Source organism: Microtus pennsylvanicus, chromosome 2 (genome assembly GCF_037038515.1).
Source record: "Microtus pennsylvanicus isolate mMicPen1 chromosome 2, mMicPen1.hap1, whole genome shotgun sequence".
Taxonomy (NCBI): domain Eukaryota; kingdom Metazoa; phylum Chordata; class Mammalia; order Rodentia; family Cricetidae; genus Microtus; species Microtus pennsylvanicus.
Window position 1 is genome coordinate 66,097,701 of NC_134580.1, and position 20,473 is coordinate 66,118,173.

The window sequence follows — 20,473 nt, forward strand, 5'->3', positions numbered from 1 at the left end:
AACTAGGGCTATTTTTACAGCAAGATAGGGTGGAAACTCTTTATTCCTGGGTCAGCTACTGCCTCTTGTCTTTTCAGATTGGTCACTTTCAAAATCAAACATTCTTGTACGTCTAGATGTTTTCCAGGTTCAGTTGACTTTTGTTTGTCTAGGGCTCTCTGAAATGTAGACCAACCTCATTGTCACACATTTATATTCAGCATAATAACTGTTAACATAGTTAAATCTAATCTGTAATAGACACCCTAAGAAAAAAAGGCCTTGCTAAGACTTTCTTACATGCTACCAGCCAGACATTTATTGTTTATCCCCTGACTACATACTTAGCTCTTCCTTTTTCTCAGCTTTTTAGGAGGTGTTCCTAGCACAGGTAAAACATTTCCAGGTAAGATATACTGGGGAAATTATCAAAGACTCGTTTCTTCATCCTTGTGCCTGCATCCTCTGCAATGTGATAGTTCCCTTCATTAAGAGATACAGCTTGGGGCTAGGAACATTGCTCAGTGATATGTATGCAAGGGGTCATGGGTGTTATGATTTGAACATAAAATATGCCCCCACAGACTCATGTATTGGGCATTTGTTCCCTGCCTAGTGGTGCTATTTTACAAGATACTAGAAACTTAGAATGTAGGGGCTTGCCTTGGGAAGTTATACATAGCCACCATTACCTTCCACATTATCTGCTTCCTGACAACTAAGAAGTGAAGGGTCTCCTCCACTACATATTCCAATTTCCATGTTCCATATAAGCACATGGGGTCAAACAAATCCTCTCAAACCATGAACTACAAAAGATCCTTCCTCTCTTGTGACAGTTCCATCAGGGACTTGGTCAGAGAAATAATAAAGCTAATATTCTGACTTTTATTCCTAGCATTGAGCTACACACACACACACACACACACACACACACACACACACACACACACGTGTGATGCTGTGCCAAGCTGTAAGTCTAGGATTAGAATTCTACTTCACTCTGTGAACAAATGGCTGGCCACCTGGAGAACGAAGGACCGTGTGGACTAAGGCCAAGTCTGCTCAGTTTTCTCAGACACATGTCAGAGCTAAGCCAAAATCAGCCAAGCTTCAGCTTCAAACATATGAGGAGCCAGCACCAAAAGGCAAACCTGCAGAATAATGAATTAAATGCCTATCGCTGCCAGCATTGGCTTGTTAGGTAGCATTGCAGAGGTGCAACAGATAACTAACATACCGAAGAATCAAAGATATGAAGCTAACTTTTTATTACATGGCTGCTACATTGCTCCTGCTACCTATGAGCAATATAAATAAAAGCCTATAAGTTTCAGTTTTTGAGTATAATCTTAACATAGAGCAGACATTTTATAAAACTGGTATTTGTAGGATTTCTTAAAGGGTGGTTTCTATGATTATACTCTGAAAATCTTAACAATAAAATTTAAGGCTAGCATCTCAACTCCCTACAAAAGCTTTTTGTGGTAAATACATGGAAATATTTATTTATAAATATATAGATATATAAATATATAATGCATATAAATATATATTATATGATAAATGTTCATTTCCATTTTGTAAATGAGGAAACTGAGACTTAAATTGCCAAGATCTCACATCTTAAGTTATAAAGAACTAGAATTTGCACCCCAAAACTATGCTTATGACTATGACACATGGCACGTCATAGAAGAAGGCACAGCAAAATCTGTGAATGCGCAGGCAGATTTACCTGAGCCAGAGGCAGAAGAATAGTCATCATCATCAATAGGATATACACCCGAGGCTTCTTCAATGGAGCTGTTGTCAAGGTACATGTCCTTATCAGATGTCAGCTCTGCTCTCTGAGAAGATAAAGACAAGCAATTCAGAATGGTCAGATTTAAAAGGTTCTGCTTCGTGTACTATTCCAGATTTGCACATGCTGCATTGAAGACCTGAACCCCTAGTGCTGTGCTATGAATCCTCTTATCAAGCCATCCCTTATGCACAATACCTTAGCAACTTACATGACATCAAGGGCTGACCACAGACACAGCCTAATCTTATAACAGACATTCAAGTTCGGGCATAGGCTTCGTCATTCCACTCCACTAAACTTGCCTGAGCATCTCTTGTCCCAAGTTAACAAACTTTCTGAGGCATTCCTCTTACCACAAATGAGATTCCTTGATGGAGAAAGCTAAGCCACAGAACACTCAAATCATTCAAGACTCTCTTGGAAGCCTAAAGCAAGGTATTATGACACTAATCACATTGGGACCCACGAAGACACACCAGACACTCACAGGCTTGGCCATACTTGTCTTTCTCACTACACATGAGTGCTCTCAGCTACCAGGGAAGTTCAGAGATCTCTGTATAGACCAAATCTGCACTGATGGCAGGCAGGACAACCTGTGTGGAGCAAGGCCTGTGGGGCTCATCTACCAAGAGCAAGAGTCCACAGCAAGCTTAGTTTTTAGGCTTGCTGGCTTAGCAAAATTTAATGACAAACACAGACAACCCACAAGAGCACTTTTTCCTGTATTATAGGCACTTGTTGATAGAAAATTGGAGAGGGATCCAATCACCAAATACCCCAGCTTGACAGCTTCTCAGCTTTCCAATAAGAGGTTACTATTAAAATTCATCTAATTCTGCCAAAGGAGTAACTTACATAAACTGTAGACAGAGCAGAGATGAACCCTTTTAAAATGGTTTTAATAAATTGATATTTTACCACCGGTATCTCAGACTAGCAGCTTCTAAAAAAAGTTTGACTTTGAAACGCGCAACATGAATTATTATTCTATTTTTAATGATCAAATTGGATGTTTGTCTCTCACAGGAATTATAAAAAAAATATTTTCCTTACTATGTTGGTTTCAATTAGATTTCTACTAAAAATAAAACTCAATTTTAGTAGTCAATACTAATGAACCTTCTTGGGACGACTAGTAGGCATTGGCTCTGAACAGCAGCACTTTATCCTCTCAAGTATCAGGGGCTGGCTGGAGAGGCAGGAGGATTTCAAATGTGAGCCCACATTCTCCACGGGCCTTGATGCCAAAGAACAAAAAAGGATGAGACTCACTTTGTCTGAGCGATCAAACTGACAGATTCAGAGGACAAGCCCTTAGGGATTTGGGTTCCAGCAAGCTGGTTTGCAGGCATGAGTAATGTCCCTCCCACTCTAGCCAAGAATGTTCTGGAGCTTTCCTGCTGCAGTTAGAGCTAAGTTCTACAGAATACCAGTTTTCAAGCCTCTGACCATCCCACACTTTCATTATTAATGCTTGCAAACTCTTGCATACTGTAGCTCCAAGCAACTGACCCCATTACCTTCTCAGTTCGACTGAGGGAGAAGACTGTGCACGTAAGCTCTCCACATTCCTGGAACCCACCTCCATGGATTTAAACTGCTAGAGATTGACAAATTTGTAACACACACACACACACACTCACACACACACATGCTTGAGGGTAGCCTCTACCTAGTTAGACTCTGTCTCAAAATAAATAAGTATATATAAATAAATATCTGCACTGAGCATATGCAGACTTTTTTCTTGTCATAATTAAACAGCCATTTGCTTAGCATTTACTTTGTATTAGCTATTATAAGTAACATAGGGAAAAAGCTGAATATGTGGAACTCATGGGAAAATCTGTCATTTTATATAAAAGACTTGAACATTTTTGTGGTGTTGGTATACAAGGGGCATCCTGGACTCAACCTGATACATCAGAACCTTCCCGAAAGCCTCCCACACTCCACACCGCTAAGTTTCAGTACCTGGCTTATAGTGGGTGCCCAGAAAACACTACTTGTGTTGAACTAGTTTGTGGTCCCACCTCAAAGCTACTGCCAGTCCTACCTTGTCCTGTTAACTTATCTAAGGACCCCTTTACCCCTGTCACATCCGGTCTGCTTTTCAAAACACGGTCTGACTTCTTCAGTCATTTTTCTTGTATGTCCCCTAGTTAGAACTTGCCTTTGACTTTATAGCACATGTACCAGTTAAGATAGAGATTTCCTGTTATTTTTAATTGGCTCCTATGTATTCTCTTTGCCTCTGGTTGACAACAATATGTTGATACAGATCTTGAATAACCTGTGTGACCTTGTTCTTTGTCCATCTCAAAGTGCATGGGTACTCAATAAATATTTGTCAACGGAGATTACTAAATCACACTGGCTTAAGCAACCTTTGACTCAGGTTTTAGTAACACACACACCAAGACCTCTAGCATCCTTATAATTAACTGATCTTGAATTCTAGCCTGCGAGGTAACATGCCACATACTTCCAACACATTGTACTATATCTATGTAAATGACCCAGGGCTGTAAAAGTAGAAAAGAGATTTTAGAAACCAGTTTCTCTTTTCTTAACATAGAATGCATTTCATTTTCTTCTTTGCTTTCTCTCTCTCTTTCTCTCTCTCTTTCTCTCTCTCTTTCTCTCTCCCTCCCTCCCTCCCTCCCTCCCTCCCTCCCTCCCTCCCTCTTTCTCTCTCTCAGAAATCGGGCATGGCAGTACTAATACTAAGGTACTTCATTACTGAGTAACAACCAAGTTACTAGTTGGTAGATGATCCAGTTGTCTGGACCAGAACTCTGGTAGGTGGAATTCTCCTAGAGAGCCCAGTAACACCACTTTTCAAGCATGCTGTGTATCATGATGGTTTAAGAGGTCACTGTGGGGTCTAGATTACTATAGGACTTGAGACAAGGTCAGGGGACACCTAGAGAAGTCTGCTTGAAGCCACTTCAGTCCTGCGGCACCAGGGTGGTTCAGGGCTTTCCGGATATCTGATGTGTTCGGAGGCAGCCAAGATTATTTGGTTTTCCATCATTCATTGGGGTGCAAGCAATTTTGACATCAAATTAAAATCATTCTCCACTGCTTAGATTTTGGGAACGTTGAGAACACGGTGGGCATCAGCCATTTCCTTCTACAGAGTACACTTTAAGAGCAAGAAGGGTCCTTTGCACCTGTAGCAGATAATGCTCCATGAATTCCCCATTGCCCCATTCCCCTGAAACACTGTTCCAAACAAGACAAATGCCACTTTTGAAGATTTCATACCCTGTGTTGGTAAAGGATTTTGCAGTTAACATGCTTGAAAACGCTAATAAATTATGTAGCAACTTTCCTGTAAGACTCAGCAATGTGCCTCTCTCTCTAAAGCCATGGACAGAGGCACTCTCAGAGACTGATCTTCCACCTAGTCAAACATCCATTCTCCTAGACAATATATGCTCTGCACATGCTCAGTGCCTTGGTGGCACAGAGTGACTGGATGAAGCAACTGAGAGAAAAGTCACAGAGGCCAGCCGTGGAGCAGACTGCAGGATTTCATGCAGAAGCTGTTTAATTTGGCTCTCACCATGGCTGAGGCAGAGCTGATGCTGTTGGCTAACAGGGTTCTGAGGACAACAGAGCTGGCCTCTCAGACCTTCCCCCTCCTGGCCGCTGCAAGATGTGAATACAGGTTCAGAAAGAAAGCTGTGGAAAGCAAGGAAGTAGCAGGAAGAAGAAACCTGCTACAGGTTGGACCAGGAGGAACTCTGTCTAACATTCTACTGATCCAATTCCTCTCATAGAGAGTGAGGTTGCCGAAAGTCAAAGGTGCCAGTTGCCTCTCATTAATTTTGAAAAATATCTTCATATTTAAAATGTAGCAGAAAGAACTCTCTGCCTAGCTTTGGACAAGGATACTGTTGTACTGTACTGGATATGACAGGAACAAGTCCATGGACATTTATAAACACTCATTTTAAGGGTTTGTTTAAAAAAACTAATCTACTATCTAACAATTTCCCAGGCTTACTCTGTTTTCCTACATATACTACATCTGAACTATTCATAGAAAAAGGCAAGGTCAAAAGTGTAGTTGCATAGGAAAAAAATTCTCAAATCCTATACTTAAAAAACTCATATTGCAGAACTATGGTACAGATCCTGAGTTACACAGAAAGCTCCATGGTATGTGCTTTTGTGGGTGTCCATTTGTAAGCGTGTAATCAGAAATAGAGTGTGTAGGAAGAGAAAGGCTACTGGAAGAAACAATGAGCAAAATATGACATGAAAATACTTGATTTTGTATTTTAACAAAGTGATTTTAAAAATAATAAACATGGTTTGGTTGAGGGTGTAACTCAGTGTCTTCTGCACTCCCTGCCTTGCCCACCATCCCTGTGCTCTGGAAGGCAGCATGAGAAGGAGGCTCACCACGGAGAAGCGGGGTTTTCTGATAGGTTGACTCTTTGGGCTTTTGAAGACAACCTAGTTGACACCATATCTGGGAAAAATAGATAAACATTTCTCACCTTTATAGGTGTGCTGAGTTAGCCCCAAACTGTGAGGAAGGCTCTCAGGAAAGATGTCCATGCCTATAGAAGAAACCCCAACCCATTAAGAGTACCTCCAGTGAGCTATCACTGATGGTGCCCATATATGTAATCTCAGCACCAAGGAGCCTGGGGCAGGTGGACCAGAGTTTAAGGTAAGTTTGGTTGGAAAAACAAGTTTCAGGCCATGCTAAAAAATGACATAAAAGAAGGAATGAAATAAACTAATTTCCTGAGAAAATAGATGCATAATGAATGTCCTAGTGTGCTCATCCACAGAAAAACTAACTGTTTCTAATAAGTCAGCAAAGTGCTAGTCTCAGGAAAAATGTAAATGGTTGAAATAGCTTTTAAAATGTAACCCTGAGTTAGTGCAAGGAACTAACTGTGAATACTTCTCTCCATTTAACAAAGTACTGCATCCAGTCAAGAGTAGTCAGACTTACTAAGCAAAAATTCTCACATAAAACTGCTTTAATACAGTGTTCAGTGCAACGATCAACACACACATCTTTTACCTAAATCAAAATACCTTGTCAGGGTGTTGTGTGGCCCACGAACACTAACTAGACTTTGGGGCCCAGTGCTTTCAGAGAGGTCTCACTGCATGGATGCCGTATATATGGACTTCCAACTGTGTTGTTTATTGATTCTCCTGAAATTAGCCTGGCTCAATAACTAGGTTGTTGGATAGGTTTAAAGTAACATGTCAGATTTTGGGTCCAGATGATCTTACATGCTTCTTTAGCAGAATGAAGCCACCTTCTTCCCTGCCCCATACCATGCATTTGAATACACAAAATGGGGTATCTAGTCCCCAGTCTCATTTCTCTTTAATCTAGAACTTGGTGACAATGAGTAGCCCTGATCAGACATACTAAGTACGGATATACTCATTTGCTGACAACCATATCCTTGGCACACTATTCTCCAAACCTTATGGACATAATCTGTTGGTTTTCACAGGAGAGATTTGCATGATGAAGAATGCTTAACTGAAGGAACCAAGTAAGAAGGACATCGAAACCTCTGCACCTATATACTTGACACAGCTCCTGCTTTGTAGTAATTACAGAGGAAACCCATTAAAAAATATCTCATCTGGAGACAATTTTCACTTATTGCCCTTCTGTAACTTGTGAATTTTGAAATTACTGCTTTACAAATCTTATTAATATATTTGCTTTTAAAAAGTACCTTCTGGGGCTAAGGAAGTAGCTTAATGGTAGACCACTTGCTTAGCATGTGTAAGGTCCTACGTTTGATCCCCAACCTCCCCCCCCCCTTTCTCTCTCTTTCCTTAAAAAAGTTGGTTTATTGCTCATACTAAACAAAATAAGAGTCTTCCTCTTCGGTAACAACCACAACAGAAAAGATGACCAAGGGATTAAGAAAAACAAACAAGAAACTGACAAGTCATACTTCTGTTTGCAGTCATGGCTTCAGATTTCCAAGTTAGGAGGGGAGCAGCCTTTGTGTTGAGTTAAATTTTTTGGCAACAAGACCCCAAAAGAGGAACATGGGATATACTCACTCATATTTGGTTTCTAGCCATAAATAAAGGACATTGAGCCTATAATTCACGATCCTAGAGAAGCTAAATAAGAAGGTGAACCCAAAGAAAAACATATAGGCATCCTCCTGAATATTAACCTTCATCAGGTGATGAAAGGAGACAGAGACAGAGACCCACACTGGAGCACCGGACAGAAATCTCAAGGTCCAAATCAAGAGCAGAAGGAGAGAGAGCACGAGCAAGGAACTCAGGACCGCGAGGGGTGCACCCACACACTGAGACAATGGGGATGTTCTATCGGGAACTCACCAAGGCCAGCTGGCCTGGGTCTGAAAAAGCATGGGATAAAAACGGACTTGCTGGACATGGTGGACAATGAGGACTACTGAGAACTCAAGAACAATGGCAATGGGTTTCTGATCCTACTGCATGTACTGGCTTTGGGGGAGCCTAGGCAGTTTGGATGCTCACCTTACTAGACCTGGGTAGAGGTGGGTGGTCCTTGGACTTCCCGCAGGTCAGGGAACCCTGATTGCTCTTTGGGCTGATGAGGGAGGGAGACTTGATCGGGGGAGGGGGACTTGATCAGGGGAGGGGGAAGGAAATGGGAGGCAGTGGCGGGGAGGAGGCAGAGATCTTTAAAGAAATTAAAAAAATAAAATAAAATTTTTTGGCAACAGTAGCAGGGATTTCCAAAGCAAAGCACAGTAAGGCAGGGCCTGGGATGGCGAGTGGGCTATGATGAATATGCATGAAACACAAAAGGAAAATGTCCATTACTTGCAATTGTCCTCCACCTCATGCCCTTTCCCTTTTTTGGAACAGCAGAGGAAAGCAGGATGTTAGTAGATACATTATCGTAATTATTGCTGCCTTTCCTCTTCCCAAACTAGAATATTCCAGTATTTATATTGATATCCATATGATCATAGTTTAGATTACAGTAAAAATAGAGGCACTGTGAGCCAAACCTGAAAGATCCAAGTGTTGAGAGGGTCAGTATTAATGAATCCTAACGGAAGTAATGAGATGCTATTTACTGGTAGAGTCTGGCAGGAGAGAGGGGTAAAGATATTTGGAGTTTATTTCTTATTCATAAGTGTTTTGTAAAAACTATCATCATAGAACACATTCTAAGACAAGCATAGGAAGTCAACTAGTGTGGGAAGTCCTTCTGTACTCTCTCCCTAGTTAAAACTGTCTTTGAAATTTCCTGTTTAATGGAAAAGTCTGCTGAATACTATGACCCTGTGGGCTGAAGATCGGTGCCCAATGTTACAAAAGAACTTTGGGTGACTGTCCAGGCAGCGAGATGTCTCTGTCAATTCTAGAGTTTTGGGAGTTGCTAACAATGCACTTCCTGTTTACTTAGGTAATATTATATTCTTCTGGAGTCTTTGATGGAGTTGAAGAATAGATAGTTATAATTATAGTTTTCCTTATTTATGATAAGATAAAGTAGATATAAATATTTTAACTATAATTCTTGCTTGATACCTGTTTTGTTATATGTGATTTTACTATGTTAAAGTTAGAACATTCCTTTATATTTAAACAAAAAAGGGGAAATGGTGTGGGAAGCCCTTCTGTCTATGTATTGTTTTTATTGGTTAATAAATAAATCTGTTTAGGCCAGTGGTTTAGCAGAATAGGGCAAGGCAGGCAGAAGTTCCAAGCAAATAGAAGAGAGAGTAGGCAGAGTCAGTGACATGCCATGTAGATGCACAAGAACTCTGCAAGTAAGCCACAGCCATGTAGCCATACACAGATTAATATAAGTGGGTTAATTTATGATATAAGAGCTAGCTAGAAATATGCTTAAGCTATTGGCCAAACAGTATTGCAAATAACAGTTTCTGTGCAATTATTTCATTTCTGAGCAGCCAGGAACTAACAAGAAGCCTCCCACAACAGCTAACAAGTTCTGATTTGAATTTAATAATTCATTCTAAGGAGTTTTTCAACACCTACAATTCTAGGCTCATGTTCATTCTCCACCCAAATCTGGGGTGACACAATGCCATGGGAAACCTATGGGACAGAAAAATGGAAGTGACACTCAGGAGACAGACGCAGACAAATCTCTGAGTTAAGGGTTCAGCATGATCTACAGAGAAAGTTCCAGGACAGCCAGGGCTACACAGAGAAACCCTGTCTCAAAAAACCAAACAAACAAACAAGGTGGAGGGCTGCTAAGGAATACATACATACATAAATGCACACACATGACTATGTACCACATACACATGCATACATCCTATAAGCATGCAGGCACACACACAAACACATAAAACAAGCCACAGAGAGCAAGGATCACAGAAGGGTGATCCATTTCATTTAAGCTCATAAAGGCAACAGATCTAATAAAACAGACAGGAGACCAGGAACTAACTGCCAATTGTCTTTAGCTACTTCCTGCTCCTAGTCACTTCAGGCAGAAAAATCCACTCTAAGTTATGGGGAAATTATTTGGTTACCCAGGCAACAAGCTGAGTGTACAGCTTGACACCTGTAGGTCTCAGATGCCAGATAGATCTCCAGTTTCTGACCTGCTCCTAGCTTTCAGTATCCTTGCTATGACACAGATGTCACTTGCAACGGGAGCCCTCCTGCTGATGGGGGGGGGCTGAGTTGACTCCATGACTGGATCATATAAGCGAGTTGTTTACAGAAGACAGCAGTTATAGCTACTCATTTATAGTAAATACTGAAAACACATTGACACTTAGAAAAAAACACAGAAAAAAATCAAAATCAACACATTTGCAACCTTAACAAAGGCAATAATGCTAAAACAGAAACAATAAACTCAAAGGTTAGGTAAGAACAGTGCTTTCACAGGTAGAGTGGAAACAGCTGTTCTGAGTGACAGGCCATGAGCACCTGGCAGAAAGTCCCTACGCAGTTTCAGCTGCCCCAGGCTATGTTTCTTCTCATTAAAGAAAAAAAATGTTCTTGACCAAACTTTTTAGTCAGATAAAACAAAGGAGGAGGTCCCAATAGCTTTTAAAGAAATTATTTCCTTGATAGAGAAACCAGGGAGAGATTTAAAGCTGCTTGGGTCTACCGTGGAACCCAGTGTTCAATTTGACAGCACACGGTAAAACAAGATTATTAGCACAGCCCACATGCAAAGATGACCCACAAATTCATGAGACATTCTGATTTTGCCTCAGTCTTACACAAGTCTTCTGACAGAAAGAAAACTTGCAGAACTCAATAAGATTTTGTGCTTTATTAAAAATATTTTATAATCACATAAAAAGTGTTTTAAAAAGCAGCATATTTTATTATTTTTTGCCTCAAAGAAGGATGATGCATGATAATTCACTAGCAATTATTAAAGTAGAAGTTAGAATGCATGTTCGTAAACACCAATTCATTATAGATAAATATTTAGTTGGTTGAAAATATGAGAGATTAACAAAAGTAAATATTTATGAGTCATATATATATCTGTCTTATTATCCTGACAATTCAAAGAATTCTTTCTCCAACTTTGTCCAAGAACAACAAAAGTTACCAGCTGATTCTACCAGGTTTTGCAGGAAGTCATACCAAAGGCTTCCTTCCACAATGGCCCAGCAACCAAGAGTGCCAACTAAAAATTGTGATATAAAAGTCACCCACTCTCTAAGTATTCCCCTCACCAGAATCTTCAGTGTGTCCAAAGTAAAAGACCACCCCATTCCCATACATGTCTTCTGTAAGGCAGATTTTGGCTGAGTATGTATAAAATGTTCCTTGGGCAGGCACAATGGCAAAGATCTTCAAATCCCAGCGGTGGGGAAGCTGAGGCAGAAGAGTCACAAGACAAGGCCAGTTTGGGCTGTACAGTTTTAAGCTGCCAAAACAACAACACCAACAACACAAAACCCCAAAACATAAACTGTATTATCTAATTTTCTAAAAATGAAAATCCCCTAGTCAGAATCAACTGGTGCAGATCAGTGTGTAGCCTGACTAGGGAGGTCATGGTGCACACGTGTGAAATACCAAATGAAGGTGTGTCCACCCAACAAGGGCCTCAGGACAGCAGCTGAAGACCTGAAGACTGGGGAGCAATCCCTCACCACTGTAACCAGCTGTGACTAGAAACCCCTAGCTCTGCCCAGTGCTCTGCAACAGGCACATCTCCTGACTCCTCTTCCTACAGACTAACCTTGTATGCTGTGGCCTGTACAAGAGCAACTTCTCTCTACTCCTCCTGCTTTTGAAGCTGAAGAATGTGGCTGAATGGATGCAGCTGCCAAGACAACCTCTCTGGCATGCGTGCCAGGCACTCCGCACCTACGAGCCTTTCTCCTGCCTGGATGGCCCTGGCCTACAGGCGACGGCCAGTTTCTTCCAGTGGTCACATTGCAGGGCAGCCCCCATGGAAACTCATTTGGAACTGTTCAAGCTCAGCCCAAAGAATGCCATTTTAAAATCAGATTGTTCCTTTACATCCTATATAAAAGTAGCTGTAATCAACCATTCTGGGTGGGTTGGGGGCTCTGTAAAACATTGTCATTCCAAAAGGCTTAATATTGATTCTTTCCCTTTTCACAGCTTTTAAGAAAACAATTCAATGTTAAGAAACTATCAATAATTCTTCTAAATTTCACTAATATGTAACACTAAATTACACATATATACGCACGCATACACACCATAGCATATATGACAAACCCATCTAATACTCTGTCTTTTCAAGGGAGACAGAGAGTTTTTTTTCTTTGTAAAGTCAGTTGAATAAGCTCAATAATTATTAAATCCTGATTAAACCTCGGCTATTCTTGTAACAGTTGCTTAGCAGGCAAGTGTGGTTTAAGGACTGAATGAAAATTCAATTTCATTTGAGATCTGGCATTTCAAATTCTCAATTTCCAAAATAATATACTATTTTCTATGTGCCTATTTTTAGAGAAAACTATCAATTCTAGGCCTGTATTTATAGACAGTTATGATTCCAAGTGATCACACCCTAAGTGAACATCCAAATAGCAGAATATGTACAGTCTTTTTTTTAACAGGAATTATGGTATATATGTTATTCTGTTAAGTTCACTTTTTCTATACTAGGTCTCTTAGGAACTCAGACATTTCAAAAGGCAATAAGTCAATATTTAAAGTTTCACTGTACAGACAGTGCAATTTAGCATTTGCATCTAAAATCATACTAAAACCCATCACCAATGTCAACAGCAAATTTCCAGATTAGATACCAAGGAAAAACACAATTTAATACAATGTTTGGTATTGGTAATTTTGTTTCAAAAGAAAAACTGAAGACTTTGTTAAAATATCATACGTAAAATGAAGGTAAGACTGAAATCTAAACAGAGTGACAGCCAGCAACACCGCGCATCAGGGTTACACCCACCGTGGGAATGAAATTAGATCTGACCACATCCAAAGAGCTGGAAAAAAGGGGAAAACTTAACTGCTATTTGCTTTGCTCCCAAATAACAGTAATTTCAATTTCAAGGGAACTAGCTACAATTTCTGTGGCAATCGTCCACTATTCATTCAAGCTTCACATTCCTGGCATGTGGTGACCATAGGAGTTTATGGAAAGGATGGGCATGAACTCACTGTTTTTACTTGAGAAGTTGAACTCCCTCTCCACACCTATCCCAGCCCCTCAAATTAGAGAAAGCATTTGCTCTTCACCCCACTAAATTAGGAAGAGTTGAGAGTTCTGTAAGACTCCTTAACACTAGCTGATCAAGGGTCCAGACTGTTGTCAAGCCAAGCATCCTGGAGCTGACACATGGGGCATTTCACAGCTTTACTGGCTCGGACAGCCTTTTTATCCCCATTTCCCCCCCAGCAAACAAATCTCTCAGCTTCATCTCTTCTATTGTAAAGTGGCCGTTGCACAAAAGAGCTAAAGCATTAGAGAAACCAGAATCCGCTTGGTCAACTAATTCCAATCCCATCCTCCAGTTGGAATGCTTTTATGTGAATCAGGGCTGTCCTGCAAAAGTTACAGCAATGAAGGAAATTTGTGCATCTGTGTTGTTCAAAACGGTAGCCACCAGCCACAGACAGCTATGAAGCAGTGGGTAGGTAGCCAGTGCAGTGCAATTCAGATACTCGTTTTTTATTTACTTTTAATCAGTTTATGTTTTAGTAGCCACAAGTGACTGGTGGATGGTGTTCTTGAACAATGCATTTCTACAGGGATTTGAGATAATGCTTAAAACTCTGGGCCCTCAAAAGCCATCTACACTGCCAAGCTAAGCTTCTCCTCCTGGATAAGCTGCTTAACTGAATATTAGCAGTAGTCAGTGCCTAACAACTTAATTGCCCTGTCTATCCCAATCTACCTAACTAGGTCATTTAATGACTATTGATTCAACAATTCTTATGTACACAGGCATTCTATTATTTGTTTAAAAATACAACAGTAAGGGCTAGTTTAGTGGGTAAAGCTGCCTGCTGCCAAGACTGGAGACTTGAGTTTGAATTCTCCAGGTTTGTCTTCTTACCTCTACACATGTACTACCACATGTGTGTGCACATGTGTGCATGCACACACACACACACACACACACATTTTAAAATATACAATAGTAGGTTATGTGAATGGAGAGACAAATGGGTACATCACTCAGCAATAAACACAAATGAGCCAACAAGAAACATGGAGGAAGTGTGACTTGTATCTGGCCTAAAATAAGAATATGGAAAGACTAATATTGTATGAATCCTACTTCAGGATATTTTGGAAAAGGCAGAACTATAGAGATGTTAAAAACATCAGTAGTTAGGCCGGGCGGTGGTGGTGCACGCCTTTAATCCCAGCACTCGGGAGGCAGAGGCAGGTCGATCTCTGTGAGTTCGAGGCCAGCCTGGTCTACAAGAGCTAGTTCCAGGACAGGAACCAAAAGCTACAGAGAAACCCTGTCTCGAAAAAAAAAATCAGTAGTTACCAAGGAATTGGCATTACAAAAGAGGGAGATAAATCGGTGCAATATACTGAACTTAAAGGCACTGAAATATCCTACACAATCCTATAACGGTGGATGCATGACAATATGAAGCTATCAAACCCCACAGAATACTGCAATAAGAAGAATCAACCTTAAGGACAGTTCTGAATTATACTTAATAATAATGTCTCAGTACTGGTTTGTTGATTGCAAAAAATGCACCTCACTAAAATAAGATGTATTAGTATATAAAATGGGGGAGGGGTCTTTGATGGTTAGCTTTAGTTGTCAATGTAACACAGTTCTGAAATACCCTGAAAGAGAGTCCTGATGAGGCATTGCTTACGTGGGGTTGTTTGACCAGTGGACATGTCTATCCAGGATTGTCTCTGCTGAGTTAATGGATGTAGGTAGCACCTTTCCCTAGGGAAGGTGTCCTGAACTGTACGAATGAAGAAACTGAGCCAAGCACAAACAAGAAAGCAAGCAGACGACATACATCCACTTCTTTCTGCTCCTGACTATTGGAGGTGATATGAATTGCTGTTTTCAGTTCCTTCTATGATGAGCCAGGGATTGTTATCCAAAGTGAAATTTTTCTCCCCTAAGTCAAGACATTTTATCATAAAGACAGAAATTAAGCTAAATAGAAGGTATGAAAAATATTATGTATTTCCTACTCAATTATTCTATAAACTTAAAATGCTACCGAAAATTAAGACAAAGTCAAATTCCTAGAGAACTCTTTAGGCCTCCCACGTATTCTGAGCTACGGCCTGGGTTATGTTCCCTTCTACAGTAAGTAGGTGCTTTATTAGGAAATCTGTCAGCAAACACCTGAGTGCTCAGCTGTCTTCTCTTCACCATACCAGATGCAATTAGAATAAACAAAGAGATGCATGCTCTCAGATTTCAGCATGACAAGTGTTATAAGTGTGGTGAGTGTTTTCTATGTATTCTTAATCAGTTCTCCTGGACAGCACCGCTGTTATCTCAAGAGGAGAAAAAACGGTCATCAGTCAATGGGAAAGTGTAGCCTGGACTATGAATACAACTCATTTGCCTACATATCTTACACAGTTAGTTGCCGCCGATCCATCCATTTACACATCACAACTGCATGAACAGTCTCTGATGTATTAACTTCATTTCAGAATATAAAAGATCCATTAGATCACATTTTAAAATACTAGAAAAGACATTTGGGGGACAACTAGCAAATCTAACTGTGGGCTAGATATTAGACAATATTGTTGAAGCATTGACTTTTTTAGGTGAGAATAGCCTTACTCATATGGGGGACTACTACAGTCTTCAGAGGAGCAGTATCCTCTCACTTCCTACTGATGGGAGACCAAAACACCACACACACACACACACACACACACACACACACACACACACACACACACTATGATAATGTACCACCAATTATTGAATTTAGATATATTATCCTGTTATTTAAATTTTCTATACATTTGAGAATTTACAACTAAAAAGTGGATGTAGGGGATGATACCAGTTGAAAATGTTTTTCAATATTTTCATACCAGTGAGAAGATCAAGCTGAATTTCACTAAGAATTATGCCAGCTAGTAGGTGATTGGGACTCATGACATATATATTAAGGTGTAGTTAACAGATTATTGTCTTGGAGAAAAGGTACCTGTCAACAGATCAACACATCCTAATCGGAAGAATCTTCATTATGGACAGCAATGGAATCATAATGGTTTGGATGTGATTTATCCTGAGAGTTCATGAACTGTGTGAAAGTTAGGATCTATTTTTCATGTACTGGTTGTTTTTTTTAATTATTAGATTATTTACTTATTTCATGTGGGGGTGGGCACATATGTGCCACAGCATACGTGTGGAAGTCAGACAAAAACTTGTAAGAGTTAGTTTTCTCCTTCTACTGTGTGGGTTTTAGAGCTCAAGCCCAGGTTATGAGGCTTGTAATAAGTACCTTCCGAGCCTAGTAGGACCTTTACAGGTGGGGCTGAGCTGGAGATATTTAGGTCATGAGAAGAATTTCCCACCAACGGAGTTAAAGTAGGCTTTGTGGAATCCTTGGACTCTTGAAAAGCAGATTGTAGTAAAAAGCAAATTGAGTGCTCTAGCTTCCTGCCTGGTGATATGATCTCTCCCTGACACACAACACTCCGGCCACTGCGGTGCTGTCTATGGTGGGTCCTCAGGATCTCAGTTGCTGACAGTGCCATGCTTCTGAACTTCCCAAACTCTGAGTCCAATGAGCTTTCATTTTATAAAATGATCCTGCATTGAGTATTTCTTTATAGCACAGAAAAACAACCACTAAAGAGGGATGCTTTAAGGTAAAAGGAGGAGATTTCAAAGGGGAGAATATATAATCAATCAAGAGAGAAAACTTGCCTATCAGAATGACACATGCAATCAATTATTTGGTGCCTCTTCACTGGACAATCGTCAGATTCACAGAACAGGAACAATTTGTATATGTTTGTAGTTGTTTTTATTCAAAGGCTAAAGAAATAGAATTCAAGGTGTTTATTTTTCTCTTAAAAAAAAGAAGAAAATACAAGCTGTTAATGGCTCAGATGTTATCACAAAAAAAAAACCCTTTCACCTTCTCAAGTAAGTGACCATGGAGATATTGCTGCACGGTTATGTCAAGAGAGCAGAATTCAGGTGCAGTGCAGCCCAGTGAGAGAATGCATATTAGCACATACAAGACTGCCAGCAGCAAAAGGAAAAACAACAAGAAAGCTAAGTTCAAAAAATCTTCATCTTCACCAAGCCCTCGATTTAATTAGCCAAGAAATGAATGACAGCATCAATATCTAAATTATTTTTCATATTGCATTGATACATTGAAAAGACAATTTGAAATTCAAGATATACACTTTGTATTTGTATACAGAATTTTTTGTTATACTTCAATATAAAGTTAAATAAAATAAATAATAAAGCCTTAGCCTTAGAAAATGAAGCCTATTTCCCCAGTTAGAGCATTCTCTTCATCTTTTTTTATTTTATTTATTTATTAAAGATTTCTGTCTCTTCCCCGCCACCGCCTCCCATTTCCCTCCCCCTCCCCCGATCAAGTCCCCCTCCCTCCTCAGCCTGAAGAGCAATCAGGGTTCCCTGCCCTGTGGGAAGTCCAAGGAACCCCCACCTCCATCCAGGTCTAGTAAGTTGAGCATCCAAACTGCCTAGGCTCCTACAAAGCCAGTACGTGCAGTAGGATCAGAAACCCATTGCCATTGTTCTTGAGTTCTCAGTAGTCCTCATTGTCCGCTATGTTCAGAGAGTCTGGTTTTATCCCAGGCTTAATGGGGATGTTCTATTGGGATCTCTTCATCTTTTATTTGTGCATGTATTTATCTATGTGAAATGTGTATACAGGTGTACATGCATATGTGTACCACTTGTGTGTGGAGACTAAGAGTCAACTATGGGTAAGTGTCATTTTTCAAGAGCTGTCTACCTTGATCTTTTGAGTCTCTCTGGGACTCAGGGATCACTGTTTAGGATAGGTTTGTGCCAGGATCCTCTTGTCTCTGACTTTCCAGTGCCTGGTTTAAAAATATACTCTACCATACCTGGATTTTTACGTAAGTACTATGGTGGAGCACAAATTCCTTTTTGTTTGTTTGTTTGGGTTTTTTGTTTTGCTGTTTTATTTGATTTTACCAGACAAGGCTACTCTGTATAAAAGCCCTAGCTGTCCTGGAACTCACTTTGTAGACCAGGCTAGCCTCAGACTCACAGAGATGCACCTGCCTCTGCTTCCCAAGCACTCGGATTCAAAGCTTACACCACCACTCCCAGCTCGGAACAAAGATTCTTGATTACCTGTCAAATTTTACAGAATGAACTATCACCCAGTCCCCCAAGCATTTTCTAATGCTTGTTTGCAATTGAACACACACTGGGTACATCGTTGGGCTCTTTTCCAGGCATGCTTCTATATGTGAGAGCTAATTCAGAAGCAGAGTCAGACACTCAGGGAATATTTAGGAGGCTTGTCATCTTACAGAAGCAAAGCAAATCCCTCCCCTTCCTCTCTAAGTTCATAAAGGAGAAAATCTTGGCTTTATGATTGTTTGGAACATATATGTAATGTAATACATTTTTCCACAGTCCATAGTTTTCCAAAGGAAAAAAAACTAACGACAAAATAAAGAGAGGTGTCAGCTGTGTTTCTCATAACAGAGGGAGTCTAGACTGGAGACTGGAGCCTCAAAACCATCAATAGTTAGCTATGAGGTGCTAACTCATAGCATGATAAGATGTGCTATTCTATCATGATGGAGTAAGATCCCTGAATTGGACATATAGTAAACCTGGCTTGGTTTTCAGCTAGTAGGTTAGTTCCTAGTAACCACAGAAAACACAATCTTACCTGGTTGTCACCTGTGGACAAGCCAAGCTTCTGTAGGAAGTTCTTAGGAGGTAATTACAGTTTAAATGCCAAATAAACATGTCACAGCAGCTCTAGACAAAATATTCTTGAACCAGAGGCTGCTGCAGCCAAGTCAAATTCAGAAAGCAACAGGAAAGATTTCCTGTTTTGGATAAAGCAAGCAATTTGTAGTGACAGTGATATCATTGCTCTTCCCCATTGTCCTGGGGGCTCTGCTATTAATCCAAAGGACCCACGCTGTGCCCTCACCAAACTGGAGACTTTAAGGACTCAGAGAGGCTAAAGATGCTGGCCACAACTATGCGCTTAAGCCAAGAGCTAATTCATGTATCTATACTGAGTGCCTACTATGTGCAGCTGAGAAATGGAACAGTGGAACAAGCCAACAGGAGTTCCTGAAATAAAACTTGGAAATAACATCTGACAGAAAATTATTTTCTCAGCTTAAATGGGTGGACTTGTAAAGATCTTCTGGCCACTTTCAAAAGGAAAATCAACATAGAATATGAGGGGAAGAGAATTCAATCTGAAGCCAATAAACCTGCAATGAAACTCTGAGGTTGAATCTATCTGTAAAATAAGAAAATAGTAATGACTGCCACCAAGATTTCATGGAAAGGCTAAAGAGGTGATGTGTATGAAACAGATAATAATAATAAATAAAAACTTCAAGAGGAAACCATGCAAACAGACCCTTGTGTGAGGCTACACCTGCCCTCTTGGGCGGACAGGCAAGGTGCCAGGTGGAAAGGGAATGCTTGGAACTGAATGATACTGACGATTCTGACGGGAACTCAGCAGAACAAACAAAGTGATCAAGACTGAAAATCAATGACGATGTGTTCTGAGGCAGTGGTCAAATCCAGTCCCACAAAAAAAAAAAAACCAACCAAAAAACAAAATAAAACCCTGCCCATCAAGATGCTGCATTCCTTAAGGTTAGAAATTGTTTGAGTAATATTCCCTTAGGATGACACAACGGTGATCCTACAGAAATGCCCATCATATGTGCAGAGTTGAGAAGTCTTCTAGAAAGTGCACCACCATTTCTACATTGTGGCTCATATGCCAATGGTTACACAACATGCAAAAGGCTAAATATTTGCTGTTTTTAGCAAATTAATTTACACAGCTAGGATATGAGGTAATATCCAGGAATTCCAGGGGAGCACAAAGTGTCCTGTGAACTTGAAAATTCAACATAGCCTGAGGAATCCTGTAGTCCTCTCTCTATTTCCCAGAACCAGAGATGACTCTTGAACCATGTAACAGTGATATTCAAATATAACACAGAACATCTTA

At 40.2% G+C, this 20,473-nt stretch overlaps 1 protein-coding gene across 1 annotated transcript in view; it reads right to left on the reverse strand.

Moving 5' to 3' along the window:
* Sdc2 (syndecan 2) overlaps positions 1–20,473 on the reverse strand; it is a 99,507-nt gene that overhangs the window by 12,660 nt on the left and 66,374 nt on the right. The window contains exon 2 of the mRNA XM_075961236.1: positions 1,718–1,829. Within this exon, the coding sequence (XP_075817351.1) occupies positions 1,718–1,829 (112 nt within the window). The remainder of the gene's footprint in view (positions 1–1,717; positions 1,830–20,473) is intronic.